We start from the raw sequence: 17,993 nt of genomic DNA, 5'->3' as shown, positions 1-17,993 counted from the left end.
TTTTTTTTTTTTTTTTGCCAACCCACACATGGGAGGAGATCCCGAGGTGGGGAATGTTTTCCCCCCTTTCTGTGTAACTGTGATGATCACCCCTCATAACTCATTAACTTTTTCCCCATCCTTGCACTGGCCTTGTTGTTCACTTTTGAACGCTATCCAAAACACTACATTAACCTGTATGCATGTCCCCCCTGTTGGGGAAGCAAAAAGGGGTGACCCTCTGGGAAGAAGTACCCCACCAGCATACTAGAGGGGTTTCACAAAGGTCGGGATGTCACAAGTGGTACTTAAAGCATAAATAGATGGCATCCTCCCTCATCGGGGGGGGAAGCACTTTTCATACATTTTCCCCTTGTTGGGTTACTTCTTCCCTTTGGAAATGTGGGCCATTGTGCAGACCCCACCTCATTATCGGGTTAACCCCATAAGGGGGGTGAACCATTTTAGAAGAGGGGGTATTCTCCAGATCGCTAGCTGCGGAAGCTGGCGCTGCTCAGTCACAGGTGCGCTAACCCGTTGTCGACTTCTGCAGTGCGTTCAAGGGAGTACTTCCCCCCCTTACTGTCGCACTATTTTTACTCCCCTTTTTTTTTTTGTGATTTTTTTTTTTTTTTTTGGGATCCTCGACCAACAGAGCAGATAACGCGTAGGAATTAACGGTTTAGTTGAACCTCCCATTTGGCAGCTCTCTTCATCCTTCACGACGTGGAAGATGACCTCTTGTAGGCTATACCCCCTCGTGTGAAATGCTGCCTATTTGGGGAGGCCCCTCAGTGCACTCCCTGGCCCTCATTATTGGTCGATGTGTTTACAGCGGGAAGGACAACAATGAGGGTTCCTCTTTCCGTGGGGCCACCCCACCTGTTGCTGCTGCGGCGGCGGTGGGCTAACAGAATAACCGTGGTGAGGACTCTGGCCCCATTGAATTTCCACCCCTACAGGAATATCACCAGTGCACAGAACCAGCAGAGGACAAACCGATCGGAAAAGGAGCTGGAGAAAACCATAAAACTGGTGGATAAAATTTTAAAGGAAAATAATTTCGACGTATTTATGAAAGGAATGGGCAATGGGGGGGTCCCCAGAGTAGCAGCAAAAGAGGTAGACGCGTATAAATTTCTGCATCTACTAAACAGGATTCTGGTTCTGAGCAAAGAGGCCGACTGCTCCTCCGATGGGAGGACAAACATATGGAAATGCCCCACCTTTTTAAACCTCCTCGGTTACATCAAGTTAAAGATCCCATCGTTTAACATTCAGGAGATGTTTCTCTTCGCCTTGTGCTTCTCAAAAATACAGTTCATGCCTCAGATGCTAATCCATGATTTTCTACTCACTATACAGGAGAAACCCTACTTGCAAGGTTTCCTTGAAGCAGATGTGAATAAATTTTTCCAGTTTTTTTTTATCGTCACTAGTATGAAGAACATGCGGGTGGGGGAGCAGACGGATTTAATGTTCGCTACCTTTTCGACTAATTTTGTAGAGGTCGTTTTGGACTTCCTTGCTGGGGCGGATGTCACACCGTCGGATGAATCCACCGAATTGAACAGTGACCTACCTGGTGACCTACCCCGCCATTTACCCCTCGACTGCTACCACCTCCTGTGCGTCGGCCTCCACAACGCAAACGTAAGGAACGCCCCCCTCATGCACCGAGTGGCCACAGAAATTGTGCACCTCCTAAACGATCATCACACCCTCGACAAGCAAGACCAAATCGATGCAGCCAAGAAGCTCATTAACATTTACCTGGCGTATGTTTCCCTAAGATGTGAAAATTATTACCTCTATGAAAAGCTCAATACATATATGTACAACCTTATTGGGGAACTACCCTTAGCTAGCTGCCTAACTTTGCTGCTCTCCATAGCGACTTTAAAGGAACAAAAATGTTTTAACTTCCCCCTATGTATGCTCTCATCGTTGGAAAAGAATTTCTGTTGCAAGTTTTACTCACTAGATGCAAAGGATCTGCTTCTACTGATTTACTTATTCACTTACTTGAACCTGCACGTAGCTAATACGGATGCATATGTGTGTATGTTGGACCACCTCTTTAACGTCCACAAGTTTGAAGCGTCTCATGAAGAGGAACGAGTTAAGTTGTTTCAGATTTATGTGAGTCTGATGCAGTCCTTCCCGAGTGCAGTGTCACGTGGATTGGACTCCTTGAGGGAAAACCACACAAACAGCTACTGCGATAATGAAGTAGATGTAGAAGTAGAAGTGGACGAGTCAGACCAGCGCACACGACGAACTAAGCTGCAAAACGCCTTAGAAAAGATCCAAGCCAGCATGCAGATGCAACATGAACAGAACCCACCAGAATACGCACAGGAGTTAAATGAAGAAGTGGATAATCTGCACGAAATGTTACGCCAAATAAGTGGAAGCACGTTCTGCATAAAAAATCTGAGCAAGAACAAAGTGCTACTTAACTACTACCTTAGTCATATCTCCTTCGATCTTAAAAAAGAGGGAAGTCCAGAAACGGAATCTCAAAAAGTGGTTATCCTTTTTGACACGGATAAGACCCACTTGTGCGATAACTCCTTTGATATTTACTGTAACATGAAGCGGAATCATCTAACCACGTTAAATATGAAGTGCTTTTCGATTAATCTCCACCAGTGGAGGGAGCTTTCTCCGGAAGAGCGAAGGCAGTTCATAGCGTTTGGGTTAACACACAGGTACTTCCCCAGCGGGACTGCTTCTACGTAGCAGCTACTCACATATCTGCTCACCAATGCACAGACTTTTTTTTTTTTTTTTTTTTTTGTTACCCTGTGCTTTTCACCGTGAAGGTTGCCAAGACGAGTCGATTTTAACATACCCGTTGGTTAGTCCGATTAGTCACTTTGCACTCATCCTTGAATCAACCAAATTGCACATTAATTTTTTAGCTTTTAATTAGTTTTCTTTTTTTAAAAAAAAAAGGTTAGGGGGGGAGGGCGAAAAAAGGGCATATATAAAAAAGGGGGTAGCAGTAAGACCGGCAGGGAGGAAAAGCGGAACCAAATCTGCTAGTACTCCTCGGCGAATTCTTCCGCTTCCTCATTCTCGTAATCTTCCTCATCGTAGGACAAGTCTCCATAAATCATATCGACCTCGTCCTTATAATTCTTAAGAGCGTTTTTTACCTCATTGGGTTTTTTTTTATTTATGAGAGCATACCTTTTTTTCTTCTCCCTCTTTTCGATAAGTTCCTGCATCTTCCTGTTGATGCTTTGCATTTCCTTATCCTCTAATTTCGCTTCACACGCAGGAAGAATAATGGAGAGCAGCCTTTCTATGGCTACACTTTTGGCTTTACTTTCCTGTATTCTCGTTGCCAAAATTTCTCCCAAGGTTTCACAATCCTTTATAGAATTTAGGGGGGTGCTTTCCAACGTTATGATTTTTTCCTGCTGTTTACTCTTAGCTGGGGCATCACTTTGTTCATTTTTTTTTTTTTTTTTTTTTTTTCTCCTCATCGTCATCGTCTATTCCTAGGAAGTCTGCTATGTCGTCTACATTGTTTTGTAAAATTTTTTTCTTCAGCGCTTCATCCTTGGCTGTTGAATCAAGATTGAAATCTTCTCTTTTTTCCTCCTCGTCGTTGAGCCACTCTGTCCAGTCGTCCACTTCGCTGTTGGCTTTATCTGCGCGTGGGAAATAGAAGCGGGGGTGTATACATGCATGTGCAGAGGTATTATATGCATACCTTATGTGAGTAAGGACGGGTGAGTTGTGTCCACATAATTCCTCTATCAAGGGGGAGAACCCATATCCGATCGCCTTTTCTACGGTCATTTGCTTTTACGGCGCATTACTTACCCATTGCGAACGCCACACGGGGGGAGCTTCAAAGGAAAATGGAACCTACAGCGAGGCAGCGAGCGCCGTTATGGCGAAAGAAGAATGGAACGGCGGAACGAGGGGGCCGTGGAGTATGGATTACTAGATCCGTAGAGCGGTCAGGCAGAAGAAGAGAGGGAGAAAAAAATCGCCAGATCAGCCAAAACTGGCAAGTGCAAAATCTGTACAATGAAGCTTTGGCGTAGCTTCCCTTTTTGCAAAAAAAAAAAAAAAAAAAAAAAAAATTATATATTATTATTATTATACTGTCACTATTACTAGCGGGTGGCAATCGTTCGCGCAACTTGAAACCCGTGGCGGTTACATAAAGTTATTAAATGATGGTGCCGAGAAAATGATGAGGAGAAAAAAAAAGATCGACAATTTCCGATGGCCCGTTTGCTCATAATACAGGCACCCATGCATGAGCGCTTGCGCTAAAAAATGACGAAAACGGATTAATGGGGAATTTTTTTTTTTTTTTTTTTTCTCCTTATTCATATAGTAGAGCCAGAAATTGTTATAGGATGGAAGGTGATGTATGCCGCCGAAACAGCACGCAATGGATTCGCTGAATGGGAGCGCTATGCTTGACACAACAGAGTGGTGGATGGGGGTGTACAAGCAGGCGTGCGCTCAGAGGGGCATACCGCCGTTCTACCCATGCATGAAAGCAAAAGGGACAGGAAAACAAAAAACAAAAAAAACACCCCATGGAATGTTACAAAAATGCGCATACCAATTGGTGGATGGACAAAGGTGTGAGAAGGGGTAAAGAACATTATCCGTTGGCACGGAAGAAGCTTTTCCATTTTTCATACTTCTTCGTAGTACAAATATAGACGGAGCATTCTGTTTGTGTGAGGAATGGTTCTTTTTTTTTTTCCCTTTTGGCGCTGTGAAGGGTCGTTATTTGTCCATTCCGACAGCTACTCACCGTTACGAAAAAACATTTTGCTTATCGTGGGAAGAGTAGACACTACGTCACCTTTTGCCAAAATGTAGCGCTTGAAAAAGGAAATGGACAGCGTGTTGTCAGAAAGGAACAACCTTCTGCAATGCGAAATAAAATAAAAAAAAAAATTAACAACATGGTAAAGCAACCCCAAGCAATATACCATTCGAATATATATCAAAATGGAGCGACAATTTCGCGATTTTTTTTTTTTTTTTGCCTCCCCCGAAAAGGTAGACATAAACCTCCTCTTTATAAATCCCAATTGACGTTGCCATCTTCACGCTCTCATCAAAAAATGAACGCTACGAGGAATTCTTTTTACCATTCCGATTATACGTTTCATTATCACAGGGTTAAATATTTCCGCTGAAATGGGCACTTGGATTCACGAAATGTGTGAAGTTCGTTCAACTTTCCCAAGCATTTTATATGCGTGAATATGCAAGGGATGGAAACATCCGGAGCAGCAACAGGCACACAATTTTGTTGCCCAAAATGTTCACCTCTCTGGGGCATCCACAATGTGTTTGGGGGGGGTGACGGTGGTTTATCAGCACCCATTCAACAAAATGTGGCAATTGTGAATGCTGCTTGCAATCGCTGGTTTCCCATTCTCCTTCGGCCACATACATGGGATTGCGCCACGAATGTTGTTAAGGGCTTCTCACCCTCCGTCATGTTTTAAGACGGTTAATAAGTGTGTGTATGCATATTGGACTATTTCGTATGGGAAAAAAACTCACCAAATGGAATTTTTTTTTTTTTTTTTTTTTTTTTTTTTACCTGACCTGTTCAGGCGATTATCAACCTTTAGCTGCAACATTCGGAGGGGACAAATATTTGCGCGCTGTTGTGTTTGCTGACAACGGAGGGTTGTTCCATTTGGATTTTTTCCAAACTCGCATTGTCATGTAATTTATTTGTACATAGGGGGCGGTACGATACGAGGACTATTTTCTTTTTTTTTGCTTAAACATCTTTCTAAAGAAATCCATTTGGGGGGGAAAAAAAATGGAAGCATACGAAACAATTGTTGGGGGGGAATAACGGAATAATTTAGCTTAACAAGTGATACCTGTTCATTTTTTTTTTTTTTTAAGTGGAATCCTTTTTTTTATTATGAAAGGGTCGAATAGCGCGCGTTCGGGGTGGGCGTCGAGTTTGTTTCTCCCCACGGAGGAATGCTTCCCTTATTTTTTTACCTTTCACTTCCTCAGTGAAGAAGTGCGAAAGTGATATTTTCGGATTTACCCCTTACGGCACCATTTTACGGGGATACCCGCAGGGGGCGAGAAAAATAGAGGGGGCCCACCACGCATAAGCACAAGAGCATACGGCACAAGCATACACCATGTTCCGGAGTCGTGCCCGCGGGGAGCAGCGAAGAAACGACAAATAAGAGAAGTGGCTTTTCCCCCCAAAAAAGCGGCGAATTTGTAGCGACGTATAAAAAAAAAAAAAAAAACAGATAATAGATAACATCCAACAGCTAGCGGAAAAAAATAAACTCAACAATTGCAAGGAATCCCATCACATTTCGCAGCAGCTAAAAAGAATAGGAAACATTTGGGGAAAAAGAATTTTTTGTATTGAAAAAATATTTACGTAGCATATAATTTTCCTTGCAGAGAACGCAGAAAAACACAAAAGCGTGAAATTTCAACCAACCCCACAGAAGTGAAACAAAACCAACGGAACGTAAAAGGTATGTTGTTGTACCCCTCGTCAAGGGAACAAATAAAAGTGACATTTCCCAGTCGGCTGGAGGGAAAGCAGCCCATTTTGAAAGTATGCCCAACGGGAAAAGAAGTGGGCCTCAAATGGGGAGCAAGCATATCCCGCATAGCAAAAAAATAAAAAGAAAAAAAAGAAAAAAAAACTCCAAAGAAAAATACATATAAAAGAGGGAGGCCGCCACAAAGCAAATAGCGGTAGGAGGGAACATTCCCCCTTGGCCAGAAGTGTTTAACGAATATGGTGGATGTCATGGCATGAGGATGTCCCTCCCCTTATGCAAAGAAAATAGAAACACGCCTATTTGCATTCCTTCCCCCCTTTTTTTTTTCATCCCCCGAGCAGTTAGCACAAAATGGCAACACGATTTAAGAAGAACAGGAAAAAGAGAGGACACGTGTCCGCCGGTCATGGTCGTATTGGCAAGCACAGAAAGCACCCCGGTGGAAGAGGAAAGGCTGGTGGTATGCACCACATGAGAATCAACTTTGACAAGTACCACCCTGGTTACTTTGGAAAGGTGAGCCCTGCGGGAAAGTAATAGTGCGACTGTGCCAACTTGCTTGTTTATTCGTGTGTTAGTACCGCTTGTGCAGCTCCCCTGTTACAATGCGTGCGTTACCCGCCTTTTTTTTTCCCCAGGTCGGAATGAGACACTTCAACCTCCTGAAAAACCGCAAGTTCTGTCCCACCATAAACGTGGACAAACTGTGGGGACTCCTACCCGAGGAAAAGAAAAAAGAATTTTTCGAAAACAAAAATATTGCCCCAGTGATAGATGTGACCAGAAAGGGCTTCTTCAAGGTCCTCGGAAATGGAAAGCTCAAACACAATCAGCCCATTGTCGTGAAGGCCAGGTACTTCTCATCAGTGGCCGAGAAAAAAATTAAGGCAGTTGGCGGTCAATGCGTACTGGTGGCCTAAGCGGCACAAAAGGGAACAAGAAGAAAAAGAAGAAAAAAAAGGAATAGAAGACAAACATAAGATGGAAAGAAGATGGGAAATAACCCATAACACTGCTAACGCTACCGTTATCATCAGTGTTAATATTTTTCATTTTTTACCTTTTTCAACGCAAAGTACATATCTGTGTGCATGCCTTCTCCTTACGTTTCATATGACCTGCCCAGCGCAGGAGCAACTCCGAACAGACCAACAAATACGTAGAAACGAAACGCTCTTAAAAATGACATAAAATTATAAAAAAAAAAAATACGCTTTAAATTTGAAGCGAAAATAGGAATCGAATCCCGTAGGAGCGGGCGATTGGGCAAAATGAGAAAACCCACAAATTGATAAACAAAAAATAAAGGTTGAATGGAAACAGGCGAAAACCAACGTGTCTTCTTTTTACATGCAAAAATGCAATGTAACTGACGTGTGGGATGGCCTGAACAGGTCCAATTTGCAAAAATATTCTTCGTATGTAGGGGGGACTTTGCTGCTCATCCGAGTAAACACGAAAATACGTGGATATGAGAGATGGCGTGTCTTCCTTCTTTGGTAACTCTTCCCTCCTCGGGTGCACAAAACACACCATCGTTCTATCGCCCATACCATCCAACAGATTGTGCAACAAATGTGCGAATAAAGTGAAAACGCTGATTCGCGAAATGTTGTAAAGACGTCACATTTGACGTAGCAGTCTGGTTGGGGAGACACCATCTTCCGGTTACACTGTTCGTGTGTAGCAGATAGGGTGAGTTGTTTTTCTTCTAATTCGCATGGTGAGCAACTCATTTAAATGGATTTTCAATTCCTTGTGGGGACCTTGCCTGCACTTTTCGACGTAGTGTTCCTTTTTATATTGACCTCTAACTGTCCTTCCAACTCGATGTCTGAGACTACACCCGGGTTGGCTTCCCCCCGTTGGTTTAGAATCTTCCGAAAGGTGGCTGGCATAAACACCGAAAAGAAGGCGCTCTTCTCGGGCACAAAAAACAGGAGGAGTGTTAGCACATTGGCCACTAGAATTAGGTAAAGAAGGCCATTCCTTGCGTATAGATTCCTGCGGGGTGAGCAAAAGTACAAATGGATTGGTGTGAAGGTGTGTGGGGGGGACTCTCCTGCTCGTTGTCAAGAGCCCCCCGTTGGAGAAATCTCAGTCGTATTGGCAAGTTTAAAACGCGGCCTATTCTTATCACCCGATGAAGCTCAGATTCTTCAGGGCCAAATCGAAAAAGGCGAATGCGTATGGCTGCTTTGCATACGCGGGGAAGAGTCTCTGCGGGCAAGGGTGGGGGAACACAAAAGAGGAACATTAATGGAGAGTAATCCGTTTGGCGCAAATCCATTAGGCGTGAAACGTCCACTTCGAACTCGCTCGGGAAACGGCTTTCCTTCCCCGTCCTACCAATAAGATTAGGGCCGCCCCGGACGACACAAATAGGAGGAGACACGTGTTCATCAGGATGGTATCCAGGTAGGTGCTCTTCCTCTCCAGGGCAAAAAGAAGTCCCAGCTTTAGCTAATAAAAAATGGGGGGATGAATCATGGCATGGGGGAAAAGGTGGCACGATGAACAGGACATGGAGCGTCATCGAACCAATAACCTAACTCGCCATCCCAATGTGCAGCACATACACATCTACGCAAAATGAAAAAAACTTTCCTCCTTTACACGCATGAACCAACAGCGCAACTTGCTCACCTTGTGACAGATGTAGGAAAAGCCAAAGAAGGCGCAAACGAGAAGGTAGGACGTCACGAGGGGGTAAACCAGCAGCGAAAGGGAAAGTGAGTCCTTCCGGGCGAGGAGCTGCAGAGTGGTGGTAGTGAAAAAAAAAAATTAGTCACTGTTAGGGTTCATTACCAGTGGGGGGATTACCTAATGGTGACAACGGATCGTATATCGTGTAGTGATGGAAAACGTGTTGGAATGGTCCCCCCTCTTCCCACGAACGTACCTCCTGTGCAGCGTCCCAGTGGAGCAGCCATCCGCGCAGCAACTTGCCCTGTCCGGTAGGCCCCCTCAGGATGCGAAAGCAGATGTGGACAATTATAGTCGCATTAGCGAGTGAAAAAAAAAAAAACAGAAGGAAGAGACGATAAGAAGATGCCGCATGTATCGGGTTGTTGTAACGGTGCACCGCTTTCTCATAGTCGACTACTAGCCTGTGCACCATGTAGTTAAGAATTCTCTTCTCTCGTTTGTGCTGCATGTTTTGCAAAAGGGACTTGAAAAAATTCGTCTTCCGTGTTTCCTCTCTGTTGAGTTCCACCTCTTGGGTGATCTGTAGAAGCTCCTCTGCCTTTCTATTGATTCGGGTGAGCTGATCCTTGAATAGGTCTTCCCCCCGTTCATGCGCGTTGTTAACTCCGACGACAGGAGTGGCTTCCCCTCCACGATATCGACGCACAGCGGAAAAGAATAAACCAAGCGGAAGGGATACCAATCCGACGCCCCCGTAGAGTGAGAAGACGATAGAACCCATCAACGAGACACACATAACCACATAGTCACTGAAATTTAAGTTAAAGACAATTCGGATGTTTTCCTCCCCCACGTTTTGGCAGTTCTTAATATTCCGCAAATTCAAGGAGAGTAAATTTTTTTTGTTCGTTTCCTCTAAGTAGGGGTACCACTGTGTGCAGCCATCCGCATTTAAGGACAAGCTGATTTTGTGAAAATACAAGTAGGTTAAAAAGAAGAGGCAGCATGATATCGAAATGGAGAGTATACATTTGAGAAATGCCTTTTTACAGGTGGCACTTGTCACATGTGTATACGTCTTTCTGAAGTAACTCCCCCAGTGAGTGTTTGTTCGTTTTGTTAATGGGTTCGCACACTGTTCTTTGTTGGACATTTTCCCTTCCTGCGAGTATATCACTGCTAAACATGGCGTTATGATGAATACGTAGATCCCAAAAATGGCGAACATTATTTTGCATAGCTGCTTAGGGTTAAAATGCTCCTTCACTTTGGGAAAGGAGTCCACTTGGGCCACTGCTGGCACGAGGATTATCATCCCCATGCATTGTATATACCCCATTATGATGACAAGCTTCACAATTGTATTTACAATGTTGTTTCTCTCGTCTTTATGGCAGTATCTCCTTAGCATCCTCCACCCTACCACCCCCCCTGCGGCCGCATACCCGGCCAGCAGGGCGAACAGGACATACGCATGCATCTTCCGGGGTAGGAGGCAGAAGATGGCGACTTCCAATACGCCACTGCACGGATTCTCCTACGAATGTGTGCGTCGACACAGGTGTAGATTGAGAAATTGGGGTGACCCTGTCGCTTCCAACGTCTGTTGGTATGCCCAGCGGCGAATAGGCTCTGACTTTGTTTGCATCTGTTGGAAATTGATTGGCTATAAATGAGCAGCTATAAATGCATGGCAATAATTGGTTGGCTTCACTCCGCCCGATTGTTTTTTTCCCATTTTCCAAAGCAACAAATGGAGGGGTCGCCAAGTTGCAAATCGCAAAAGTGGCGAAAAATTGACGCATATTTCAACGTAAAAGCACAACTCCAGAGTGACTCTACGGTGCAAAAAAAAAAATAAAAGTTCGGCGAGAGAGTTTCTTATCCTACCTTCAGCCAATTTGCGCATGTTCGACCAGTAGAATTATTCGGTTGATTTTTTTTTTTTTTTTTTTTCAACTAGCCATTTTATTTATAAAAAAAAAAAAAAAAAAACTTGCCATGATATGCCATCCCATGCAACACCATCATGTCCAGCACAACGCGGCGTAGACGAAGACACAGACCGAACAGAAGTGGAACCCTTGCTCTACCCCTTTCGTCGCGAAGTTGCATCTTCTGACCATTTTAACGATGCATCATTGGAATAGGAAAAAGAAAAAAAATAATTAAAAAATACCGTTACGTTGAAGATACCTGCAAGACGTGTAGATGGAGGCCCCCCTCTCCACTTTGCAAAACGGGTGACCTTTTTTCCCTTTCCGGATTTCATTATTCCAATTGGAAGCTTAACCCGCTAAGATTCGACATGTTTACTGTGTCAACAAACTAAGGACGAACCATTTCATGTTCCCTGTGGTCATATGTAGAACTGTTGGGCGGAGTAACCCCTAGTGGGGGGCAGTCTCAAAAGGGAAATTTGTTTACACCCCCACACTATCCCTGCATGCTACATTTTGTTTTGATGGAAAAATTAAAAAAAAAAATGATCGCATGAATATGCTAAAAGGGGTATTTATGCAGGAAACGCGCAAGTTCCCTTTTTGGAGAAAATATTTTCACTCAATTTTTTTTTTTTTTAAGTGCACTAAAATGTGCTGCCATATTATCCACCCATGATGGCAATTTCATCACCTCTTCTTTGACTCCGTTTTGACAAATTAGCAAGTGGTCACAGGCAGGTACGTAAAATAAACGGCACCGTGGGGTGGAGAGTTGGCACACTTCCTCAACGAAGGGCCGCGATTGTGGCACTGGTCGACCTAGGGGTGTTAAGTGTGTTTTAAAAAATGATTGTGGAAACGAAAAATACCCGGCGATAAGGGAGAACCTTACTTGCAAAATAACCTTGTTAAACAAACAACCTTCTCACACAAACAATCTTGTCATGCGAAACAACCTTGTCATACAAAATAACACCATCGAGTGAAAAAACACATTTCATTTCAGCGCTTGTTACACCACTCTCGCTTTTCCGCGCCAAAGCTGGAAGTAGGTACATTCTCAAACAACACAGCGATACACAGGTAGGAAATGAACAAAAAAAAAAAAAAATATATATAAATAAATAAAATACCAAAAATGCCTTGCCTGTTCAGGCGAATTTTGCTCTGCACACGCGCATACATATGTCGCACACGAAAGTGCTGAGAAAGTTCGACGCGTCACGCGACGTTGTAAAGCTGGAACGGAGAGTGGGACCACGAAAAGGAGGGAGTTGCAAAGGAGGGAATTTATTAAGATATATATTTTTTAATCATCATCCCGATTTGTTCGCTCCAAATGGCATACATTTCTCCACTGCACACAACACACATACCGCATTACCTTCTCACCTGTAGGACTTCACACACAGCGTGTGCAAATTGCACTGTTCATTTAACACCCCAGTTGGACAAGATGCCAAAAATTTCCATGATAGGGAGCGGACAGATTGGCGCTATCGTGGGCCAACTGATCTTGTTGGAAAATATTGGGGACATTGTTCTGTATGACGTAATGCAAGGTGTGCCCCAGGGGAAGAGTCTGGATTTAAAACACTTTAGCACCATCGTAGGAGTGAACAAAAAAATAGTGGGTACCAATAACGTAGAGGATATTAAGGGCTCCGATGTAATCGTCATAACGGCAGGTGTGCAAAGGAAAGAAGGAATGACCAGAGAAGATTTAATTGGAATAAATGGAAAAATTATGAAAAGTGTAGCTGAGTCAGTGAAGTTATACTGCCCAAATGCCTTCGTCATATGTGTCAGTAATCCCCTTGATATTATGGTAAATGTTTTTCATAAATATAGTGGACTTCCCCATGAGAAGATCTGCGGAATGGCTGGCATTTTGGATACCTCTCGTTTTAGATCTCTCTTAGGAGATAAGCTAAACGTCGCTCCGGAGAATGTTAATCTAGTCCTTTTGGGAGGACATGGAGATTTGATGGTCCCTTTGAAGAGGTACTGTTCCGTTTCAGGTATCCCCTTATCAGACTTTGTAAAAAAAAATCTCATTTCGGACGAAGAAATTAATGCTATTATTAAACAGACCAGAGATATGGGTGCAGAAATTATAAAGCTCTCTAAATCGTCTGCCACCTTTTCTCCTGCTGCTGCTATTGTAAAGATGATAAAATCGTACCTCTACAATGAGAGTCAGTTGTACACTTGTGCCGTTTACCTGAATGGTCTTTACAACTGTTCTAACTTATATGTTGGGTCTACGGCAATTATCAATAGCAGTGGTGCCAAGCCAGTGGAGTTTGTGCTCACTAAGGAGGAACAGGAACTCTACGACAAGTCTATTGCCTTCGTGCAGGAGCACACGCAGAAGGCCTTTGCGCTCATCAACTGAGAGGGGGCACAAATCGGTGCTTCCCTTTCGGCGATCCTCTACGCTGAGTGTGCTTGTTTCTACATGTGTAGACAGATGCAGCTGAACGTCGGCCCCATGCCGAGCTTCCTCCACACACGGCGCGCATTAACGTGCCATCATACCGTCCCCGACGAAGGGGTGCGATGAGCACTGCGCTGTGTGTTTAAATCATTTTTTTCCCCGCTTAAGTTGGTAGTTTTTTTTTTTTTTTTTTTCGCATATCACGTTCACGATATGATAACAGAAAAAAAAAGAAACACCACAAAAAACGACACACATTGAATCACGCGGGGAAGAGAAAAAAAAAAAAAAAAAAAAAAAACATCTCGCGTAAACGCGACTTTCAAAATGAACGATACAAAAATAGAGACGGACGTGGAGTTGAAACAAATAGACGTATGACGTACACGTCTCCCATCCAACACTTAACACTTGGCCACGATCAAACTGATCAGGGTTGAACTGAGGAGTAGAGTCAGCAGAATGGCGAGGGTAAGTCTAACTTTCTTCTCCTGCCTGTAAAAGGTGTGGAACCAAAAATTGGGTAGTCATTATTCAAGCGGGTAATAATATTCCGTCGTTGCGCACAACTTATGGTGGAAGCTGCATATTTCGCAGTCATGTGTTCAGCTGGAACAGCCGACCTGGGCGCCCTGCGTTGGCCACTTCTTTGCTTACCCGTGGAAGGTGTCCTTTTTAGTGAGGTACGGATAACAGAAGCCACCGAAAATCCCTCCCAGGTTTCCCAAGATGTTTCCTGCAAGTGGGGGTGGCGGAGCGAGGTGAATTGGTGCAACCCAAGTGATGAAACGGCACCGCAAAATGGTGGGAAAAAAAAAAAAAAATTGTTAAGGCGCCAACTGACAACGCATGCACTCCTCTCCCTTGTCCTTACCATTAAAGGAAAACATCGATATGGTCAAATAAAGGGACAACAGTGCAAATCTGAGGAATTAAAAAAAAGATGGGATGGGTATACAACCTCACAGGTTGAGCTAGCCAAAATGTAAAGAACGCAAAGACTGCCGGACGAAACTGCATAACCACACTTACACGTAGTTTCCAATGATGCTCCATCTGTCCGTCAGCTTTTTGTAGTTCTCAACAATTTCCTGCAGGAACAGACCCATGAATCCGGACAAAATGGTGCTGATTCCCATGTAGACCTGAAAAAAAAAAAAAAGCAATGCAAGGGCGGGTATAACAAATTCAAGATGCACAAATGGGTACCCCCTCGAGGGGAACTCCTTCTGGACGCTTAAAACGGGGAAAAGGCATATTTTCTCCCATTCAAGTTAGTAAGTAAACTGAGTTTTTCTTACGCTGCCGCAGTTGGACGTAGCACAGAGGAGGAAGTTCCCGCAAAGAGCACTTAGAAGCATTATCGCCATGTAATGTGCCTTTCCGTAGCTGCAGGAGGAGAAGGGTGAGAGGTGCAGAATGGTAAGAAGGGACGTCACGCACAAACTAAACTTCCTGATAAGGCTCCGCAGTGTTACTGCTTTGGAACATTCTGCGTCCATCTTTTACCTCTTCTCGACGATGATCCCTATGTTCATTAAATAGTAAGCATTAATCTGTAACGGGGAAAGGGGGGGGCAAATAAAATTTCACTCACCAGTTTGGGTTCTTTCACGCGCAGTTGGGCAGATGCACAGTCAACGCAGCATGGTCTTCCCAACGGAGAGCGCCTTTCTACTCACTATTAAGTTCCAAACGTTGGAGTGGAAAAAGGTGGCCGTCAATAATTTGTAATACTGGTGGTTGTTTGTGACGGAGTTCCTGCTCATTCCATATTGTTTCAACACAGGTCTGCAGGGGGGGGGTATCACGGATCGGCCAAGTGAAGACAGCCACGTATGAAGAAGCTAGCAAAAAAAAAAAAAAAAAAAAAAAAAAAAAAAGAAAAGTCAGTGTCCACCATTTGGCTACTCATCAGCCGGTTCGCTGTTCTTACTCGCTCAGATACAGCGGGGCCGTCCTGTCAAAGTTGCACACATTTATAAGGAAGAAGGTAAAATATAGGAACAGGAAAAAGGAGGTCGTGATGCTCTTCACAGTAAAGGACGGAAACAAAATCTGAATGAAAGAGATGTCCTTCTTAAACGTCTTGTTAAAGCTCATGGTATATTTACACGTGAGCAGGTTGCCATCTCTGGACTTGCTCGACTTGGAATTGTTGGATGAGTTAGAGAAGAAGTTCATTTTGTTCTACTCACTGGATTGGGTGATTTACTACATATACTTTCTTGGAACGAGACTTCGGATTCTCCAACGTCAGGAAAACGGATGTTGGAGGAGCCGGTCCAGAGGAACACCTCACGACAGCACAGCTGCGATGGCACAGGTGGATTCGGTAACAATAAAAAAATTGCCCAACTTCCCAAGGGGTGATTTTATTTATCTATATTGGTATGATGACATGCATCTACATTCGTCCTTATATGCTTACGCATGGGATTACTATTTTCCCGTTTCGCGCTCATCAGCTTGCAAACAACTGCCTGCAGGGTAATGGTATGGAAGGGGTTGGCCTCACGGGGGGAGGGTTTATATAGCTTATCTATCCTTTGGGGGTGTGTTCTGCGTTTCTTCTCACTGGGATTTGCCTAAACTGCGCTGTTGCATTTTACACGAAGAGCCTTTCAAAGTGGGAATTTTTAGCATGTTCCCCTCCACGTCACTTCTGCATCGCTACGGGGCTAATTTTATATCGCTCCTGCCTGCGACTTTTCCACCTTCGCTTCACCTACTTCGTGCTAGTGCACCAATTTTTCCAACTCCACAAAAGAAGCACCCACGGAAGGGCATGCTCTTCTGCTCGTCATCATTTTGTAAAATATTGGCGCCAACGTGTAAGGGAAAAAGAATGCACAACTGAGGATTTTTTTTTTTTTTTTTTTTTTCCTCTTCTCAATTCGCTACCAAAGCGGTGTTCATTTTGCTTGTGATTCCTACCACTCTGCTGACGGCACAGTGCCCACGAAGCAGAGGCCTCCATCCCACACAATTGGAATGCGCGAAGGTGGTCGTCTTGATGGAGAAATAAAATTATCACATCACGGATTAACAAGCAGAAGGGAACTTCCTCCAATTGGTCCTGCGCCGTCGTTGTGTAATAGGGAGGACAAGGACACATCTGAACGAAATATGTGAAGAAAAGAAATAAAAGTTCTGAACACAGGTAAGGTCATTTTTAGAAAGGGAAAATATCGAATTAGCGTTAATAAGTGATGTGCGTGCTAGGTTGTCCTTCCCCTTGGGATACAACTTTACCCCCGCATGGACCAAGTCGTTACGCATGTTCCCCTAACATTAACGTGTTGGATGCGTAGTGTGCCCTCCATTCCACAAAAGGACGCTACACGAAAAGCATCCTACCAATTTGTACACCGGGCAAACCTTCCCCTTTTTTGCAAAACATGCCGTCCGGGCAACCCTAGCGAGGAGCACCTCCCTATGAACGAATCACCTTCTGAAGCCACCAGAGAGGAAAACTATGACTGAGGGAATGCTATCCAAGTCAACCCTCCTACTGTTGATATACGAAATTATAAAAGTGAACAATGAGATTTTGCAGAGGAGTGAATTCGCATTAAGCAGTGATGACTCCGACGATGACAACGTTGGGGGGGGATCAACAGAAAAGAGGTTACCCTACGGGGAGGAGGAGGCAGAAGCGGATGTGGGAACCCCCCCCCAGGAGGAGGGTAATATTAGTGCAGATGTTCACGACCGTCCGAATGGAAACCTGCTTGGAGATGACGCTCCCTCCCCCAACGCGCATAAGCCAAGCGGCACAGGAAAGGACAACCCCACGTACCCACCCCACAGTGGAAAGGAAAAAAAGGTAGCCAATATTTTATCTGGGAAATTAAAAAGCATGGGAAAAGACATCGGCAGGAAGCTCATCGAGAGAGTACTCATTTACAAAAACGATTTTTGTGACCTTAAGGACATTGCCAAACTGATCGGAAGAGACGTGTGGGTTATTTTGTTCAATAAAAATGTAGATAAAATACAGACCTACAAAAAAGGGGTGTATGTGCTTACCGACAACGATATGGGCTCTTACCTAAACCATTTGCTTCTCGACAACGAGACGAACCAAAAGTCCAACTTTACTCACCACGTGCTTGTGTTAATAGTTGGTATCATCAAAGGCGTTCTGAAGCGGTTCCGCATCAAGGGTTCCGTCACCTACACATTGGACTACCCCACTTGTACGAAAAAAAAAAAAAAAAAAAAAAAAAAAAAATCCCACTAATGTGTAAACGGTTGGGTCATCACTAAGAACATTTTAGACTAAGCCAACTTCACAAACACAGACACAGCAAATGCTACTTCACCCCATATGTTCAACTTCACACACTTATCCCTTCACCGTCCACCCCAACCCACCCCGTAGGCTCCTTCCAAATAAATATAATGGATGAATAACAAGGC

The 17,993-nt window shown here is 44.0% G+C and overlaps 7 protein-coding genes across 7 annotated transcripts; 4 read left to right on the top strand and 3 right to left on the bottom strand.

Moving 5' to 3' along the window:
- Window positions 1–828: 828 nt before the first annotated feature.
- PCOAH_00035020 (Uncharacterized protein) lies at window positions 829–2,724 on the top strand (the record flags this gene model as incomplete). The annotated part of the gene is made up of 1 exon (XM_020060293.1): window positions 829–2,724. One exon carries the CDS (start codon window positions 829–831, stop codon window positions 2,722–2,724), a length of 1,896 nt encoding a protein of 631 aa, XP_019915631.1.
- A 302-nt stretch (window positions 2,725–3,026) lies between these two features.
- PCOAH_00035010 (Uncharacterized protein) lies at window positions 3,027–3,823 on the bottom strand (the record flags this gene model as incomplete). The annotated part of the gene is made up of 3 exons (XM_020060292.1): window positions 3,027–3,419; window positions 3,517–3,644; window positions 3,820–3,823. The coding sequence occupies 3 exons, from the start codon at window positions 3,821–3,823 to the stop codon at window positions 3,027–3,029; spliced, it is 525 nt and encodes a 174-aa protein (XP_019916018.1).
- A 2,771-nt stretch (window positions 3,824–6,594) lies between these two features.
- Window positions 6,595–7,731, top strand: PCOAH_00035000 (60S ribosomal protein L27a; the record flags this gene model as incomplete). Its single annotated transcript, XM_020060291.1, has 3 exons — window positions 6,595–6,729; window positions 6,878–7,052; window positions 7,175–7,731. 2 exons carry the CDS (start codon window positions 6,888–6,890, stop codon window positions 7,454–7,456), a joined length of 447 nt encoding a protein of 148 aa, XP_019915869.1.
- Window positions 7,732–8,284: 553 nt separating this feature from the next.
- PCOAH_00034990 (Uncharacterized protein) lies at window positions 8,285–10,665 on the bottom strand (the record flags this gene model as incomplete). Its single annotated transcript, XM_020060290.1, has 5 exons — window positions 8,285–8,540; window positions 8,677–8,756; window positions 8,886–8,999; window positions 9,183–9,290; window positions 9,439–10,665. The coding sequence occupies 5 exons, from the start codon at window positions 10,663–10,665 to the stop codon at window positions 8,285–8,287; spliced, it is 1,785 nt and encodes a 594-aa protein (XP_019915850.1).
- A 1,919-nt stretch (window positions 10,666–12,584) lies between these two features.
- PCOAH_00034980 (Malate dehydrogenase) lies at window positions 12,585–13,526 on the top strand (the record flags this gene model as incomplete). The annotated part of the gene is made up of 1 exon (XM_020060289.1): window positions 12,585–13,526. The coding sequence occupies one exon, from the start codon at window positions 12,585–12,587 to the stop codon at window positions 13,524–13,526; it is 942 nt and encodes a 313-aa protein (XP_019915696.1).
- A 446-nt stretch (window positions 13,527–13,972) lies between these two features.
- Window positions 13,973–15,752, bottom strand: PCOAH_00034970 (Rhomboid-like protein; the record flags this gene model as incomplete). Its single annotated transcript, XM_020060288.1, has 8 exons — window positions 13,973–14,063; window positions 14,226–14,304; window positions 14,443–14,492; window positions 14,601–14,713; window positions 14,870–14,957; window positions 15,078–15,124; window positions 15,251–15,359; window positions 15,505–15,752. The coding sequence occupies 8 exons, from the start codon at window positions 15,750–15,752 to the stop codon at window positions 13,973–13,975; spliced, it is 825 nt and encodes a 274-aa protein (XP_019915889.1).
- A 1,294-nt stretch (window positions 15,753–17,046) lies between these two features.
- On the top strand, window positions 17,047–17,987 carry PCOAH_00034960 (Uncharacterized protein; the record flags this gene model as incomplete). Its single annotated transcript, XM_020060287.1, has 2 exons — window positions 17,047–17,770; window positions 17,956–17,987. The coding sequence occupies 2 exons, from the start codon at window positions 17,047–17,049 to the stop codon at window positions 17,985–17,987; spliced, it is 756 nt and encodes a 251-aa protein (XP_019915737.1).
- Between the last annotated feature and the right edge of the window lie 6 nt (window positions 17,988–17,993).

This window comes from Plasmodium coatneyi, chromosome 11, assembly GCF_001680005.1.
Source record: "Plasmodium coatneyi strain Hackeri chromosome 11, complete sequence".
In the NCBI taxonomy this organism is placed as follows: domain Eukaryota; phylum Apicomplexa; class Aconoidasida; order Haemosporida; family Plasmodiidae; genus Plasmodium; species Plasmodium coatneyi.
This window is presented reverse-complemented; position numbering and strand designations above follow the sequence as displayed.